The following is an 18,826-nucleotide window of genomic DNA, read 5'->3' on the forward strand; positions in this document are numbered from 1 at the left end:
GCTCATACTCAGATTGCACCACACCAGGAGTCATCTATGTGATCACCTGTCCCTGCCCATTAGTATACGTCGGGAAAACCACACGGATGGTCAAAACACGCATCATAGAGCATTGCTCCAACATTCGGCATTCAAGAGAGAATGAACCTTTGGTAGACCATTGGTTAAAAAAATCCCACATTCTTTCAGACCTTATGTACAGTGTCATTGAGGTGTTTCCACGGCCTGCTCGCGGTGGCTGTTATGCTGAACAGCTCGGTCGCATTGAACAGCGTTGGATTTTCATTTTAGACTCAGTTACCCCCAAGGGACTTAATCGGGAGATTGAATGGTTCCTGTTCACCTAGATTCGTCATGACTAAGGTTGGTTGTACACAATGCTGCTTGGGTGCGCTACAGGAACGGGAACCAATGAACGGGGTCAGCTGATCCACGTAATTGGTTCACCTGTAGTTTTGGCGCCACTGCCATTCTTTAAATACCTGTCAGCGTTAAGGGAAAGTACGCTCCCTGTTAAATTTAAGCATACCAGCTGTCAGGTAAGATTGTGCTTTAACCTGTTTGTACTTTTGTTCGGTTATAAGTCCCATATAGCATCCTGATTCTTTATTAATCTGTTTCAGTATTTCGCATATGAATTCCTGCTGGTGTGCCCTCCCGATGCAGCCCTAGGCGAAACACGGGACCGTGTCGGGGGACGCCGTAAAGCTTCATGCGATATAAACCAGTGGAGTTGCCTAATTGAATTAATAAAAATTCTTTTCACCTTTGAAAACTATTTTGAGTATTCTGTCAGGATTGACAACTATCCTGCACTTTTCGTACTATGCGGTAATTGAAATCTCCCATTATTATTGCACTGCCAAATTGGTTTGCTTCCCTGATTTCTCTTAGCATTTCATCATCTGTCTGACCATTTTGTCCAGGTGGACGGTAGTATACTCCTATCACTATACTCTTACCCAACACACATGGGATTTCTACCCATATAGATTCTACTGAGCATTTACTCTCTTGTATGATCTTTATCCTGTTGGATTTTGTTGCCACCTAGTGGCAAATTAATAGTAGCTGCGAAGTGTGAGACAGCAGCACATTGGAAACAGCCCTAAGTAAGAGACAGATGGAACAATTAACTGCCATGTGCAGGAAGAATATTTCCTTTTATGTTCCAGTTTGGACATTATTTCCAAATGTTACACTGTGATAAGGACAGCTAAGCAAGGGCAGTGAGAGAGTTTGGGAGGATGGGGAAATTATTTGAAGTGATGTTGAGATTGATCAGTTGGTGTGTGTTTGAAAAACTTTAATAAAATTAAAATTAAAAAATATATAAAGAAATGCCCAGCTACAAAAAACAACCAGATCGTGCTGCATAGACCTACTTGAACACTTTCACAATAGAGAACTGTGATGAGGATCTGGGAACAACAGTGTTCCAGACTAAAAGAGATGATAATAAACATGCACTTTCAATGGAAGATAAAGGACTCCTGAAGATGATAATTCAAAGATGAGTCAAACAGCTGGGTGGCACCACTTTCATTCTGCACTCCCAGGTTTTGGTTTCCTAATAACAGAGAGCAGCCCTGTCCAGGCTTGCTTCCTTGAATTGGACTCTGGAGAGAAAAGCAGAGACAAAGGATAATTTTGTGGCCTTCATGAAAAGATATCTTCTTACTTTTGGCATATACGATCCTCAGAAATCTGGTCAAATTAGGGTTGTATTTAATTCAAGTGCTCAATTTCAAGAAGTTTCTCTGAATGATGTACTGTTTTGTAGTCTGAGAGGAAAACAGGCTTAAGTGGAAAGGGACTTTTATGAGGGCAATGGTTTCAAGTCTATGCTACAGAGGAACAGGCCATTGACCTGCTGAAAAGGACACAATAGATGTTATCCATTGCTAACCTGAGACTGCACATAATAGCTTCCAACAATGCAAAGGTAATGAAGATGTTCTCTTTGAAGGGCCATGCAATGGATCTAAAGGACCTAGACCTAACAGTAAATACACCACCAATTCAGCATAGCCCTGGACTCAGCTGGGATCTCTAAAAAGACACTTTCACCTTTCAAGTATCAATTCAGGAAAATCCGTATACCAGACAAAGGATCTTATCAATGGTGTACAGCACCAGTCACTGTACAAGGGAAATCTCTAAGAGAGCTTTCACCAAAGACACAAGAATGGGACACCCCACTGCCCCTAAGCAAGAAAGGGGAGTGGGAGTCATGGAGACTCTATACAAACTCTTGATCAGTTCCAAACTCCACATATGCTTTCCTTTGTTTTCCTCACTATAGCAAAATACTATAGACAGATCAGTGAGGTTTTAAAGGTCAAGGCTAACAGAGAGGAAGGGAGGCTATTAAACTAGGGGTGTTTGGTAGTCCTATCCCTTAACTGGGTGAACTGGGAAAACTGACAATGGCATCAGCGCGCATTTCTTTTAAAATGCCCCCCACTTATGTGGCAGAAGCAGCATTTGCACGCATAGATACACGCCCACTTAAAATTGAGTGCACATGTGCGTGCAGTGAGGTTATTTTATAACATGCGTGCATATATGTGCGTTTGTTATAAATTAGCTGCCTCCCTGGGCGCGGACCAACAAACACACTTACATGTGTGCCCATGCGCTGGTTTTACATTTCATCTTTTAATTTCCTGCTCTGATTGTATATATAACCCAAAACGACTGTCAGTGTAAAATCACTAGATGTAAATCAGTTTCATTTAGCACCAGTTCAGCAATTTCCACTGCTAACAATGCCCTGCACAATTTAAGTCTTGGGATGGTGTGGCTAGTCTGTGGAGCTAATTTAGATTTACCAAGGATAAATCCCACCTGGGGGCTTACCTTTATTGTCTGTTATCTTCAAGTAGATCATTGCAGCTATGGTTTTCACTGAGGCATCTGAAAAGGCACAGATTTCTCTATCTTTTTGTTTTATAAATCAAAAGCTGAAGTAAAGTTACATGGCAGGGGATCCTGACACACGCCAGTACGCATAAGTATTTATGTGCAAATTTCATGTCAAAATCCTGGTATGCCCAGAACACGCCCACACCCAGCCCCTTTTGGAAACTTTTCATTTGTGCATGCAGCAGCACGTACGTGTGTATCTCGGCGGTTTTTAAAATCTGCTTGGTGCGCACCGGTCCAACATATTCGCGTATCCCCTAACTGATGCTCAGACTTTTAAATTCACTTTTTATATGTATGTGAGCAACAGGGTTGAACGTATCAGAAAAGCAACTTGGCCAAAAAAGCAAGTTTGCTTACCGTAAACGGTATTTTCCATAGATAGCATGGCTAATTCATCCTGCTATCTGGGCAAGCCCCCTGGCGGCTTGAGGCGGGAACTTCTCCAAGTATGTGTAGAGCTTTGCTCCTGCATGCCTGCACGGTGCCTTCCCTGCTTCAGTTGATTCCCAAAGCGCAGAAAGAACACAATGCCAGAAGAAGAGCAGGGAGCAGAAAAAGTAGAGACTGTCCAGGGAGGAGGGCGGGAAACATGGCTAATTCATCCTGCTATCTTCGGAGAACATCATTTATGGTACGCAAACTTGCTTTTTTCCTGCAGATAAGCAAGCTGAATTAACCATGCTATCTGGGAGACCCCAGCCTCAGGGATTCGAAGCACGGTGGTAAGCGCAGACCTGGGAGAATGAATCTGAGTGTCCTGGTTTGCTTAGAGCTGGCTGTGCAGAAGATCCCCCAATATATGGTGGACAGTCTCAAGAATTAGTGGCATGACGTAGTATTTCTCGTCCTATGAACGCATCTGAACTGGCTTGTTGTAGGCAGTAGTGAGACATGAAGGTATGGAGTGATGACTAGGTAGCTGCTTTACATAAATCTTGAACCGGCAGCTGTTGGAGATGAGCAATTGAAGTTGCTACAGCTCGCAATTGATGGGCTTTCACTCTTGATGTGAGGTGTTCCGATCTAGTCGCAGAGCAGAAGTGAATACACTGAGTTAGCCAGTTACAAGGGTCCGTTTGGATACCGGTAAATCCAGAGTGTTTGGGTTGAATGAAAGGAAGAGCTGGAAGTGTCTGTGATAGGCGTGGGTCCTTTGTTTATAGTAGGCTAACACCCTTTTGCAATCCAGCGTGTGTAATAAAGTTTCTCGGCTGGAAGCATGCGGCTTAGGGAAAAAGGTTGGTAGAGTTATGGTCTGATTCAAATGAAAGGCAGAGACCACCTTGGGGAGGAAGGAAGGGTGAGTCCACAAGGTTACTTTGTCATGGTGGAATTGAAGATAAGGAGCACCAGTGCCTGCAGCTCACCAATTTGTTGTGCTGAGGTGATTGCTACTAGGAATAGGACGTTCCTTGTGAGGTATTTCAACGAGGATGTCTGCATAGGTTCAAATGGAAGGAGCATCAAGGTTTCCAGGTCTATATTTAGGTCCCAAGGCACGGCAGGCTGCAGCCTTGGGGGGATGTAGTCGCAAAGCTCCCCTCATGAAGCAAGATGCCAAAGGGTGTGGACATGGAGGCACCCTGTGTCAGCGGGTGATACGCCACTATAGCACCGAGATGTACATGGATGGAGGAAATTACAAGACCAGATTTGAAGAGCAAGTGCAGGTAATGGAGCAGTTGCTCCGGCAAAGATTAGAAAGGGTCAAATGACCAGCAGCGATACCTGTGTCACTTGGCCGCATAATGTTTTCTCGTGGAGGGTCTCCTGGATGAAAGGAGAACGTCCTGTATCTCCATCAGAATGGAAAGGTAGCTCAGTACCTCTCTTTCAATCTCCAAGCCGTCAGATAAATGGAGTCGTGCATGGGATGCATCAGAGTCCCTTCCGCCTGCGTTAAAAGATGCTTCTCGGCTCGGAGGAGGACTGTGATTATATGGATAGGTGGATCAGGTAGGCATACCATGGTTGCCTGGGCCACACTGAGGTGATCAGGATAAGGTCTGCCTCGTCCGTGATGCACTTCTGAATCATCTGGCCAATGAGGGGTATCGGAGGGAAAGTGTAGAACAGGTGTTCCATCCCCGACAGAAGGAAGGCATCCTGGGCTACTCATCAGTCACTTGGAGAAAGGGAGCAAAATTCTGGTACCTTTGCATTGCTCTCTGTCGCAAAGAGATCCACTTGGGAAGGCCCCCGGCGGCGAAATAGGGACAACGCCACCTTCAAGCTCAGCTCCCATTCGTGGGGATGAAAGATCCTGCTGAGTCTGTTGGCTTCTATGTTCTTTATGCCTGGTATGTAGGTGGCCTGCAATTGAATGGAGTGCAATCGCCAACCCTAACAGGTATATCGATTCCCTACAGAGAATCCTGAAACCGGACTCGCCTTCTTTGTTTATCTAGAACATGGCTATTTGGTTGTCTGTGTACATCATGACCGACTTGTGTTGAAGGAGGTGTGCGAAGGCTCAAATAGCATACCGTACAGCTCGTAACTTCAGCAGGTTGATCTGGAATCTCCACTCGGCGGGTGTCCAAAGTCCTTGCATCTTAAGGTGGAGGACATGTTTGCCCCTCTCCTGGTGGAAGCATCTGTAGTGAGGACCAGTTGGTGAGTTGGAATCTGGAAGGGGGTGCCCGACTGCAGGACCCCCAGTTTTAGCCACCAGTCTATATCTGAAATCATCGTTTGGGTGAGGTTCACTGGTTGTGACATAGGGTGATACCTCTGGGATTACTGTAATTTTAGACCCCACTGCAGTCAGCACATGTGAAGGCATATATGGGGAGTGACAAATATCGCTGCTGCCATGTGGCCCAGAAGTGTGAAGATCTATCGGGCTGTGGGCTGTGAGAGACATTTTAATGCAGAGGCTAAGGTTTGAAAGGTGTGAATCCTGTCCTCTGGAAAGAAAGCTTTGCAAAGTGTGTTGCTTGCACCTATAAACTGGAGGATTTGAGTAGGCTCAAGGTGAGACTTCTCATAGTTTATGATGAAACCTAGATTCTCCAGGCAAGTCAGAACTCGAAGCTGATGGGCTCGAATCAGCTCCAGGGTAGGAGCTACGAGCAGCCAATCGTCCAGGTAAGGCAACAGCTTTAATCCCCTGTTTCCGAAGATGGGCCACAGCTGCTGCGAGACATTTAGTAAACACCCTTGAGATCCAAGGAACGCATCCAGTAGGGCAAGATGGTCTTGAGAGAGGTCATCTTGAACATTTCTCACACAATGAAACAATTGAGAGCCCTGAGGTCCAAAATCAGCTGTAATCCTCTGGTTTTCTTGGGAATGAGAAAGTATTGGGAATAGAATCCTTGAAGGTGGTGGTAAGAAGGGATCTGCTGAATCTCACATTGCTGAAGTAAGATGTGGACTTCCTGAAGCAGGAGGAGGACATTTCCCTCTCCCTTGGATGGGGAAACAAGTTGCAGTATGGGCGGAGTCCTTCAGAAATTCAGGTGGTAGCCGTTTTGGATGATATTGAGAACCCAATGGTCAGTGTGATCTGATCCCAGGCCGGGGCAAAATATTGAAGGCAGCCTCCCACTGAGTCATGTAGCTGTGGCCGTGGTGGTCTTAAAAAGACTGCTACTATTTCTGGGTAGTTGTCTGCACCAGCTTTGGGGGACGTTGAGATCATCCTCGGCCCCTTGACTGGGATAGTTGGGATTGCGGCCTCTACTGTTAGTATTGAGGAGGCCTGTAGGGCGGAAATGACTTGTAGGAGTGTCTGGGATAAAAGGGTTTCCTTTGAGTAGTAATGCTTCACGCCTGGCTGGTCTGCTGGGGACATAAGCGACGATACCGCAACACTCTGCTCCTTAAGCTATGAGACTGTTTCATACAATTTGTCTCCAAACAGATTATCCCCTTTGTACGGGAGGTCTGCCAACTTCTCATGCACATCCTCCTTATTGGCACTCACTCTCAGCCAAGCTATCTGCTGGGCTGCAATGGATGCCGCTGACATTCGAGCAGAGACCTCAAATCCCTCATAGATGGTTCACAGAAGGTGTCTCAATCCCTCCTCGAGGTCGGTCATTGTCTGTCTTTGCTGGTTATCCCCGGTAGTTTGCTCACCACCCTTAAGTAACTGAAGGCATTCATAGAGAAATTGAGTTATGTAGAATTGGTGGTGGTAAATCCTGGCTGTCAGCATGGACCCTTGGAACACCTTTCTGCTGAAGTCATCCAAGTAGTGGCTATCCTTGCCTGGAGGGGTATTGGAATAAAGCCTGGTTTTTCTGGCTCTTTTCATGGCCGATTCAACCACCTCCGATGCATGGGGCAGTTGCACTGGGACATAGTGGACTGATTTTCGCATCTGGAACTTCAATTTGGATTTCCGGGAGGTAGTAGCCGCTGAAAAGGGTGACTCCCATGCCTTGTCCATGATCTTATCTAGAACTGAGTGGGAAGGCAAGGCTGTTGTTTCTGCCGGGACATCAAAGATTTTCAACAATCCATGGACCTCAGCCTGCTTAGTCTCCAGTTTCAAGAGCGAACCCACCTCAATAAATTTGGAGTATGATACAGCCTCCGGAGGGGGGGACGGGGATGTTGGTTTGGGCGGGCCTTCCGGGGGTCCGAGGGAATCCCTGTGGAGGAGCACAGAGAGGGGGGAAGAGGAGTAATCAAAGTCCCGGTCAGAGTTGGAAGCCTGCGGACTCCACTCTACATTTAGGTCCTGACGGTTTTCTGGTGGGAAGGAAGGAGGGGAGTGCGCTGAATCCTCCGGTGATGGGCTCGAGGGGGAGTATGGAAGTTGGGCCAATACCACGGAATCAAAAAAGGTCTGCAGGAGTCCCATTATCTGAGACAGTCTGCGTAGCTGCCCCCCCCCTTCAGCCTTTGGGCAGCAGGCGTAGATGTCCTGCTTCTCTTGACTAGTGGAGAGTGGACGGATCAATCTGGCTGGTTCAGGTCACGTTCCCGCCTCAAGGGGCTAGGGAAATCTCTTTGGCTTAGAGCTTCTTGGCCTTCTGTGGTCTCTGCTTGGGGTAGAGGTGGAAGAGAGGCCCAATGGTTGTGGAGCTTCACCCTCCGAATCCTCTGAAGCTTCCGTTTTGGAAGGGAGGAAAGGTGGATTCTGTGAGTAGAGGGGTCTTTCCTCAGCCGAAGAATGGGAGGGGCAACGCTAGTGTGTAATACAATGTGATGGATTTTGCGCTTAGCCTTTCCATTGTGCTGCAATGCATTGACCAGCGTTGCATGTGTTGGCTTGGTGGATGATGTGTGCCCCGATGGTTGCTGCAGTAGGCCAACACAACTGGTGTCAGATGCTGTTCCATCTGACACCAGTTGTGTCAGCCTACTGTTGATCAACGCATGCATCGCACTGGTTGCATCAGCGTCGTCAATCAGGGCTCCTTTTCGGGCAGCAGACAATACTTATGCCTGTGTTTTGTGGTCAACAAAACATTTCCAATCCACAAAAAGTGGGGGTAATTTCAATGAACCTGCTTCAACAGAACCCACACTGCAAACAAAATTGATTACCTAACACTTAATCAATTTTTACTACTTTTTAAATATATTTTTAAATACTTTTGAAACACTCAACAATTGACTAATTTAAAAAAACTTTCCTTTAATCACGCTCATCACATTCACTTTTTAGTCTCCCTGAGACTTAAAAAATGTTTATGAAAAAATGTTTAAGGAAAAAAATATTTAATGAGTGAAAAGTGATGCTTCATAAATTTTCAGGGCACCATCCTGGTGTACCATACTTGTTCTCTATTTAATCATAAGCACCACTGTCCACCCAATAGTCCTTTTATTATTTATTTCAAAAAACATTTTTTAATTTATGTGTACTTTTTACACTTGTTTAACAAATAATCCTCAAGTGCTAATGTGATAAGCGCTACAGCAAGGAAATGCGGTTCACCAAGCCCACATCAAACATGGAGCATAGTTAGAAAATGTCACTTAGCTTTGAATATAAATCCTGAAGATCCAGTAAACCCATTGGCAAAATTATCCCCAACAAGGCCCAGTTTCGAAGTTCATCTTCGTCAGGGGGAGCCACTTAGATACTACTTGTCCCAACTCATGATGTTTCCTGATTCAAGTTTGTAATAAAGCTCGCAAAGTGCTGCTCAGTGCTCCTTTCAAAAAAATGGGGAACCCGCCCTTCCTTGTTCAGCGTCCCACATTTAAAGGGACTCCATCACGTGTCCTTTGACATGGCGGTAATGAAATTCAGAAACCCCTTCGAATTCAATTTAAAGGAGAGAATACCAGTCTATTTGATCATTCAATCCAGATGGTGCTTCAGTTCTTAATTTATAGATCCAATATTGCTCTCGCTGATTTAATGTTGTACCCATGTCATCCCACATCACATTGCTAGTAACCTACTCGATCATTGTCCAATTCAAATTCTCAAACATATGTCCGTACTCAATGCAATGATTCACCAAAGGGGCTGTCAAAACCCTGTTGTTGATTCACGATCTATGCTCCATCAGCCGGATCTTAATGGCTCTGCTTGTGCGTCCTATGTAAACCTTGGAACAATCGCAAAGTGTAATCTGTTGCAAATCTATGTTTGATGGTATATCCAATGTTAATGTCCCTCCAACATTCCCCTTCAATGGTGTTTGTACAGACTGAACAAACACCACACTTACTATGAAATCCCGTATTCACACCTTCCTGACTGCTCCTTTCTGAATTTGCCCAGACAACCTTGTCACGTATGTTGGAACCCCGACTAGTGGCAAACAATGGAAGATCCTCAAATATCTTATGTAGTCCTAAAACATGCCAATGTCTTTTAACAGCTTGGATCACAACAGGAGTGGAAGTGCTTTGTTGTAAAACAAACACTAGTTGTTCTTGAGCCCTATGTTCACGATATGTAATTAATTGCATTTGGTCACTATATTTAGATTTTTTATAGGCTTGCCTAATAACCTTAGCAGGGTACCCCTGTTCTTTAAATCTCTTCGTTAATAACAACGCCTGCTTTTCAAATTCAATGTTCGAAGCGAATCTGTTCTTAGAAGTGAGTCTAGAGAGAGCGGGGAAGCACCTGTGGAACTGTGCACACATACATATAATACCTGTCCACAGAAAATCACAAGCTACTCCTGGTATTCCAGGGATAAAGCCATATCCTGCTGCAACTGGCCTTCATCCTCTGTAAGCCCAAGCCACACTAGTTTCAGAGGGTAGGATGGTTCAGGGGCTTCAGGCAACACCCTGTACTACAACAGTTTTTTCTGAATCTAGACTAAATGATGGTTTCAGGGATGAATCACAGTTTTTCACTAGCAAAATATTTTGTAACCATAAGCTCCATAAGTGTCTGCACAGTAAAGCATCCTATAGAATGAGCTGCCAATTTTTTGAATACAGATTTTTAGAGGTATTGAAATCTGAGACACAAACTTAGAGCATTCCTCTCCATACCCCACCTTTCAGGTTTCTTTCTTGCCCAAGTTGCATGTTTTTCCATCTGTCCCTCCACCATTCCAGCTTTCCATTTCCTCTTGTGCCACAGTTGAGCATGCATGATATGTGGATATCTCTTTAAGAAAGAGTTCCACAAAAAAAAGCTTTACTAAATGTTGCTTAGATTGTAATGTTTTATTAAGTTCCAGAAACACTTGAAAATATTTGTTACATGTGAAAATAATATTTAAAAGATAAACAATCTGCCCTAGTTGAAATAATTTCCATGTACAATAAGGACTTTTAAGATTTGCAGATAAAATAACTACACATGAAAATTCTGCATAGAAATGCTTCTGAGATTTGGTTATAAAAGTGTATATTAACATGCAGCCTGTGTTAAAATCATGTCTTTTTTCTCAAAATACCAAATTTTGTTCACTTGTAGCTTTGCTGTAAGTATTGCATAAATCTAATTAGCATGAAACTAGTCCTTTCAATAGACTTATATTCAAGTCTTACAAAACTCCATAAAGGTTAGCATTTGTCTGTCTGAGTGAGATCCTGTTTACTTGAACATGAAACAGGTAAGGAATTTTGCCTCTGTAAATGTTTACTTAGTGCTTTACTTTTGTTTGTGTTAGATTTCTTTTTTCTCCCTGGCACTTTATATTTGGCAGTCCCTCTGAGTGCAAGAGAATAGGATGTTCCCATATTTGATGGCAATTTCACTTTAGTCACTTCAACAAATGCTTGTGGTGTTTGTGAAATGGCATGAGTTGAGGCAGGCCTATGTAAGATTAACTGGTGTGAGTTTGAGTGTGCCAAGGTCCTAGAGGGTTTGTAGGCACTGCTAGCCCTTGTAACAGATTGGGTATTTAAATCTCTTATACAAGATGTTCTGGAAACCCACTTGCAATGTGAAGACGGCTGGCAAGAGCACTTGGAGCTGTTCTGCTGATGCTTGCAGCAACTCAGATTGCTTGAATTTTCTTCATGGTAGTGACCTATGCAAGCTAGAGGAACCGAAGACAGATCACTTTGTCTTGAGTATTTCTGTTTATGAATGGCTTTAGGGGAACAGGATCTCATGCTAGCAGCTGAAATGAGATGTGCCCGAGAAGCTTTTAACTTTTCTTTTTGTATGGTCAAGTGCTGCATCTTTTCCATTTGCAACAGTCGAGACAGTAACCGCCCAATGCTGCTTTCTGGTGTCGTTCCTATTATCCCTTTCCATTTCTCATATTTCAATAAAGCCAACTCAGGCAAATCTAGAATATTGAAAGGTTCTGGGAGAAAGTCAGGGTAAGGAAACGTAGAACATTCTACTTCAGAGCAAGACTCTTCAATGTTTTCAACAACTTCTGGTCTCAAGCTCAAATCTAATTGTTTGGGATAAATAAGGAAGACATCCTCTTTTTCACCCTCTGACAAATCAGTTTCATCTGATAAATCATTTTGAACAAGGCTGCTGTTCCAATTCCAGTCTGTCAGAAATAATGTCTCACCACTGTTATTTTCAGTAACTGGATATGAGCTTGAAGCTGTGATGTTATTTTTGGCATTGTGCAGAGCAGCAGGTAAGATATCATCATATGACCAGTGAAGCTCTGATGGCAACTTGTTAGGCTCTGGATAAAAAATGGGTCCATTCTTGCTGATGTCGGTATTTGAGAACAAAGAACTCCAGACAAAAGTCCTAATAGCCGTGTCTTTTGATTTAGGATCTGCTTCCAGCTGATGTTTGTTTATAATTCTGGTAAAGAAAAAAGTATGAATCAATAAAAATGATTATTTTGCTAAACAGAAATAATTTGCTTCCTATGATAATTTTTATTTTTACACAGCAATGTTCAAAGAACAAATACTCATTGTAACACAGTAAGTAACATAAGGATCAATTGGTTTATACAGTCTGTCTGATTCTTTCTATATTGCTTTAGCTAAGGATATATCCCAGCTGTTAGCTGCACAAGCTTGACTGCCTACAGGATGTCATTGCTTATCCAACAGGCCGATACAGTAAGGAGCGGTAGGAAGAGCTGAGTTAGTGCCGGGCGCACCCGCGGTTGCCGCACGCACAGTCCAGTTCACCTACCGCTCGATACTGTATGTAAATAGCTTGCAAATGCAAGCTGCGTCTAAGAAGCGTCCGTGAAGCGTTAGGCCCGCGCAACCCATTTTACTGTATAGAGCGCTATACAGTATCCTGGATGCGCTGGCCTAAAGCTTCACGGACACTCTGGTATCTGTCATTTCAAATGACATTTGAAATGACAGGTACCAGGAAGTGGATGGTTCTCCGATGCTCGGGATTGCCAGTCCTCTCTCCCCTCCTCCCGAAGCAAGCAATGAAAGCGGAAAAAAGCGAAAAAAAAAAAAGAAAAGCAAAAAAGCAAAAAAAAAAAATGTTGCAAGAGAGAGAGGGGAGAGGGGACGGTTCTCCTACGTTCGGGATTGCCAGTCCTCTCTCCCCTCCTCCCGAAGCAAGGCGCGAAAAGCAGCCTTGCTTCGGGAGGAGGGGAGAGAGGACTGGCAGTGTAAAGCAAAGAAGTGACTTACTTTTTTTGCAGCCCCCTTCCGGAGACGGACATCGGCGAAGACGACCGCGGCTCCCCTGCCTCCAGCCGCATGTGAAGATGGACGCATCGCATGGGCGAAAGCGGCCCCTGTGCGTGCAATTGGGCCGCTCAAGACGTGACGTCACATGCCGTGACGCCAAACGTCATGATTTTCGCTTTTTTCCGCTTTCGTTGCTTCGGGAGGAGGGGAGAGGACTGGGGCTGCCCCGGAGACCAGCACCCATGGACGCGGCCAGGGCAGGTGAGCGAGGGCTGGGGGAAAGTTTGCCACCTACCCTTACCCCTGCCTCTAACGCAGGGGTAAGGGTAGCAGTAAGTTATCAGGTTAAACGTGCGGCAAAACGGCAGGGTAAAAAAAGTGATAGTCGGGGCGTGCGTTACTGTATGGGAGGGAATAGCTAATTCGATCGTTTACATGTAATATACATGCCGCGGGCGGAAGGGGTTACCCGGTGATTTAAGGACGCGGTAAGAGTAGGTTAAAGGGGATAGTGTATCGCGGGTTGGACTAACACGGCCGAAATATGGGTAGAAAGCGGGTTAGGAGCAGGGTAACCGCGGCCGTACTTTACTGTATTGACCTGCAAGTTAGTTTTACTGTCTTTCCTCTTTGGTCCTCTGCCATTCTGGATAAATAAGCATCCTGGTTCCCATACTTACACCAATATCCAGGCTCCCTAACTCCCATCCCTCCCAAACAATTTTTCACCCAGCATCTCAAACTTGTTCTTACCACTCACTGCCCTCTATCTGTTTCAAGCATATGTAAATTCTGTCAGAGTACTTGTTTTCACCACTTCTGCTGGTAGTTTATTCCAGGCATCTTCTACCCTCTTAGTACAGAAATATTCTTTTCTTTTGAGCCGCCTTCCGTCCAAATTCATGTCATAACTTACTGTCCTTCAGTTTTTTTTCTATAGATTGTCATATGGTTGTTATGTTAGTCCACTTGAACACATAGAAATAACAGTCAACAAGCAAGTTATAAATAAAAGTTTTTATGAGGCTAAATACATTTGTGACTAACTTTTAAGAGCTTTGCTTCCTTCAACAGTTAAACCAATGTTTTCCTATGAAATATTGAAGCCTGTGTAATATTTGAATGGTTTCCATTATATCCCTTTCTTTGCTTTCCGTCGAGTAGATTTTGAATATCTTAAGCTTCTCTGCATTTGGTTTGTGTTACAGGCCCTCTACCATGTCATTAACCCTTTCCTAAATGACTCCATCCTTAGCATGATCTTTAGAGCAGAACACTGTACTCAAGATGGTTTATTTTATTTTATTTATATATCACCTTTCATAACACTTCAAAATGGATTATATTTGAGTACTGCAGATATTTCCTATCCCCAGAGGGTTTACAATCTAAAGGGCTCATTCACTAAGCTGTGCTAGTGCTTTACCACGTGTTAAATAATCATATTGCATGTTAAATGCCAGAATTTGTGCAAAAAAAAAGTGCATCATGCAGTAAAAACATTTTCTGCTCATATATATGCAAATAGGAATAACATGCAAATTATGCAAATAAGGGACGTCTTCAGCTTCTCATAGTATAATATTGTGCAGTAACACTGGAAATATCAGAATTTAGGGATAAATAACAACTCAGAAGTTATTTGGGTAAAAATATAAGAAAAATGCAATTTTCATTCGTTATTTTACTACTTTTTTTTTTTGCCAATTCCTCCTGAGCCACCTACTAAGCTCTAGGCCAATAAAAATATCTTCCTAGCTGGCCTAGTTACTTCATAGCAAAATGTTTGGCCACTATAGTCTGCTTTCAGCACAAAGGCTGCACTGGACAGAAAAACAGTACCAGTGAGAAGCGGGAGAAGGGGAACTGCCACCAGACCCACAGCTGGAAGTGAGTAGGAAACTGAGGCAGGTGGGCCTGCAGGGGACTGAACACATAGGAGGCGATACCAGGCCTGGCGGGAGCAAATCTATCATGGTCTTCCTAAGGAGAAGGTGATCAGGCGGTGCTTTTTAAGCTCACAGGCCATCATGGCATTATATGAGGCGTTCAAAGCTAAACGAGATCCTGTCACAGTCAGGTCCCATGCCATTCCAGGCCTCATGAAATCGCTGAACTTGCTGCATTTCATGGCTTCTTCCAAACTGTCAACCTTGTAGGGATCATACTACAAACAAGCTTTTCTAGGTCCTTGCACCTTATGCTCCGAGCCTTGTGCTTCCTTGCTCATGATGGAATCAGATTTCCCTCATAGAGATATGAACTGCGGTCTTGAAGACAGACTTTTATGCTGTCACTCTGTTCCCTAGAGACCAATATTCAGTAAGCCGATTAGTGGACAAATTATCTTCCTAAAGTTGGGAAGGAAATGACGTCACTGGGCTGAATGGCTGGCTGAGCTGCGAGCTCCGCAGCTAATTTATCTTAAAAGCACAGGAACGAAATCGCTTGCAAAACTTACTGACAACCACCACACAGTGCAGGCAAGCACCAGGAACGACCTGGTAATGACGGCCAAAAGAAAAGCGCTGGATTTCCAATGTTTCTCATATCGAAAGCAAGGGGATCGGGAGCCCGAGGATGCCGAACAGGCTGCGAATACAGAGGCAGCACAAGAGGACGCTGCAATGGTGGATGCCTTTAACGTGTCTTCCGAGGAACCCCCTACACGCTCAGAATTCAGAGACTGGTTTTGCAGTCTCTGCCAGGATCTTAAATCCTACAAGTCTGAGTTGAAAGACATGATAGGAGAAACTGCATGAGAGCTAGCGACGCTGGGTCACAGGGTGGATGAAGTAGACGCCCGAGTGGACTCTCAGGCGGAATCCCATAAACAACTCCAGGAAATATGCTCTGAATTGCAAGAAGCTAATGTGAACATGCATGCAAAATTAGTGGACCTTGAAAACAGAGCTAGGAGGGGAAATCTCTGCTACAGAGGCTTTCATGAAACTGCAGAAAACACTGACTGTGCTGACACCATACAGAGGTTCTTTGCTTTCTTATTGGACTCTGACCCAAATCACGGAGGGGACCAACAGCTGACTATAAAACTGAATAGGGCACATAGGGCCCTGAGAATTCCCAGCAATGGCCAGCCTAGAGATATAATAGTAAGTTTTCATGATTTCAGCCTAAAAGAACGAACAACAGGTGCAGATAGGAAACAAATTAAGTGGTCCTGGGAAAACCAAGAGATCTCGATCTACGTGAATTTGTTGCAAGCTACCCTTCAAATTAGACAGGACCTGAAGGAGGTGACCGCGTTTCTAAGAAAGGAGAACATTAAGTACAGATGGATACACCCCTTTGGCCTTACATACACCTGGGATGGTGTCAGCTCGCATTTTCAACATGGCTGACACCATAAAAAATCTGAAAGACCGAGTATTTGCAGCATCAACAGAGCACTCGTCAGGAGCTAAAAAATTCCATCCAAAAGACCACAACCCCAGATGGCAAAGGGCGACAACTAGAAACAGCCAATTCAAAAGAAACTCCGATACCCAGAAAAACCACGTGGATAAAACCTGAAGAACTCTGGAATGGATGAGCATCCAAACAAATCAAGCGTCAGTGTGATATAGAAATTGGGTAATGTTCCTGTGTTGCTGATCAGTTAATGTTTTATTTGAAGGTTGATGTACTAACTAAATGTCAAAACTTTAGACATGAAGACTTAATCACAAAATGTTTCTGTTCTGAAATAATGTTAAGAATTAGCGGGAGCCAAACAGTTCATGGCAATAGCTTCTTCCTTGGGTTGGGGAAATTCTGAGCTGCCTGGAGTTCAAGGCAGACAAGAGGTTGAGGGAAAAGGGAGGGGATATTTATAGTAAGGGCAATCTGCACACGTTATCTAATAAGTAGAAGTCATGATGGCTAATTTCAGACTTCTAAGCACTGCATCCAACAAAATATTTCAGGGTCAAAGTGGTCAGCTTCGAAAGTGATCTATGAGGGTTGGGTGACAGTAAAACGAGGCTCAGTAACTTTACAGGCTTGTCTTAAAGTGAGTATGTTAATGAATAATAACGGAGGAATGTTGTGAAGGTATTGGGGGAAGCTGAGGTACACGAGTTTGTGAATCAAGGCAGGGGGCCGACTTCACATGGAATTGTAGCTAATTTTCGTATATCCCTTAATGTTAAGGGACTTAATACTCCATTTAAGCGACATTTACTCTTTAAAGATATGAATAACCCTAAAGTGGATATTATTTTCCTACAGGAAACTCATCTAAAGAGTAGGTACGAGGCCCTCTTGAAAAATAGACAATATCCACATCAATTTTTTACCCCATGCACTAAATCCTCTAAATACACTGGGGTTTGCATATTGATAGCACAGCTGTTAGTCTTTGCAGTAGTGTTAGGGACCCCCATGGCAGGTATCTTATATTGCAAATTTTGGTCGATGGTTCAGAATACACATTTGTAAATATTTATGCTCCAAACTACGGTAGGAACAAGGAAAGTTTATAACAAGGTTACATCAAGCTCTGCTGAAGCACTGCAAAGGTAAATTAATCATAGGGGGAGACTTTTTAACCTGGTTAGAATACCAACTATGGATGCCTAATGGGGTCTAGTAACTACCTCACCTGTCCACAGACATAAATTGAAAGACCTAATGGATACCTGGCATCTAATGGATGTATGGCGGGTACTTTTCCCCTCCTCCAGATCTTGCACTTTTTTTCTCAGCTCCTCACCACGCACACTCTAGAATTGATTTTTTTCTAGTTGATAAAGCTGTGTTTAATTATGTTTCTAACCCAGATATATCCCCGGTAGCTTGTTCAGACCATGCGGCAGTAACGCTGGATATTACCTTTACTCTCTATGACACAGGGCTAAGTTTCTGGAGACTCAACGATTCTTTACTATCAGATGAACAATTTAACAAAACACTTAGTATAGATATTAAGGAATTCCTTGAGATTAATGATACCTGTGATGTCTCCCCACCACTGGAATGGGAATCTATTAAGGCATACCTTCGGAGATTGCTAATTTCTAGGTCCCCCCACGTCAAAAAAACAGCTCTACAGGCCGCCCAAGATTTGAGACAGGAGATTAAGGTACTATCTACTAAACACCAAAAGAGGGGATCTCAAACAATACTGACCAAACTGACTAAAGCTAGGGAAGACTTAATGAGACTAGAATCAGCTAAAATGATACATCTCCTCAATCTAAATAGGCAGGAGTATTTTGAAGGAGGCAACAAAGCAGGTCGCAATCTGGCTCGCAAATTAAAGAAACTGACATACCAAAATTCTATAGCCAAAATTAAGGATGAGAGGGATCAAATATTGACTACTAACACGGAAATCTGGAAACGTTTCCTTGACTTTTATAGCAAGTTATATGCTTCAGAGACGAGTCTACAATCAGAGGCCATAGATAAATACCTGGATTCTATGGGTAAATGTAACATCAGGACTTGCTAGAGACAAAGTTCCTGGATGTAATAAGTGACTGCTTCATGGAGCAATTGGCTCAGGAACCAACAAGAGAGGGAGCTATTTTAGATTTAATTCTTAGTGGAACACATGATTTGGTGAGAGAGGTAATGGTGGTGAGGCCACTTGGCAACAGTGATCATAATATGATCAAATTTAAACTAAGAACTGGAAGGTGGACAATAAGTAAATCTGCAGCTAACACTAAACTTTCAAAAGGGAAACTTTGATAAAATGAGGAAAATAGTTAGAAAAAACTGAAAGGTGCAGCTGCAAAGGTTAAAAGTGTTCAACAGGCATGGACATTGTTTAAAAATACAATCCTAGAGGAACAGTCCATATGTATTCCACACATTAAGAAAGGTGGAAGGAAGGCAAAACGATTACAGTCATGGTTAAAAGGTGAGGTGAAAGAAGCTATTTTAGCCAAAAAAAATCCTTCAAAAATTGGAAGAA

The 18,826-nt window shown here is 43.5% G+C and overlaps 1 protein-coding gene across 4 annotated transcripts in view; it reads right to left on the reverse strand.

The window, feature by feature from the left end:
• FAM217A (family with sequence similarity 217 member A) overlaps positions 1 to 18,826 on the reverse strand; it is a 388,133-nt gene that overhangs the window by 119,106 nt on the left and 250,201 nt on the right. For 2 of the 4 annotated variants that reach the window (XM_029590571.1, XM_029590572.1), the window contains one exon: positions 10,522 to 12,097. The exons of 1 other annotated variant lie outside the window; for it this stretch is intronic. In XM_029590571.1, the coding sequence (XP_029446431.1) occupies positions 10,879 to 12,097 (1,219 nt within the window). In that variant the 3' untranslated portion in view covers positions 10,522 to 10,878. Of the gene's footprint in view, positions 1 to 10,521; positions 12,098 to 18,826 lie in introns of those variants that run through there. One more of the 4 variants, XM_029590573.1, reaches the window with a different exon arrangement.

Source organism: Rhinatrema bivittatum, chromosome 2 (genome assembly GCF_901001135.1).
Source record: "Rhinatrema bivittatum chromosome 2, aRhiBiv1.1, whole genome shotgun sequence".
NCBI classification, from domain to species: Eukaryota; Metazoa; Chordata; class Amphibia; order Gymnophiona; family Rhinatrematidae; genus Rhinatrema; species Rhinatrema bivittatum.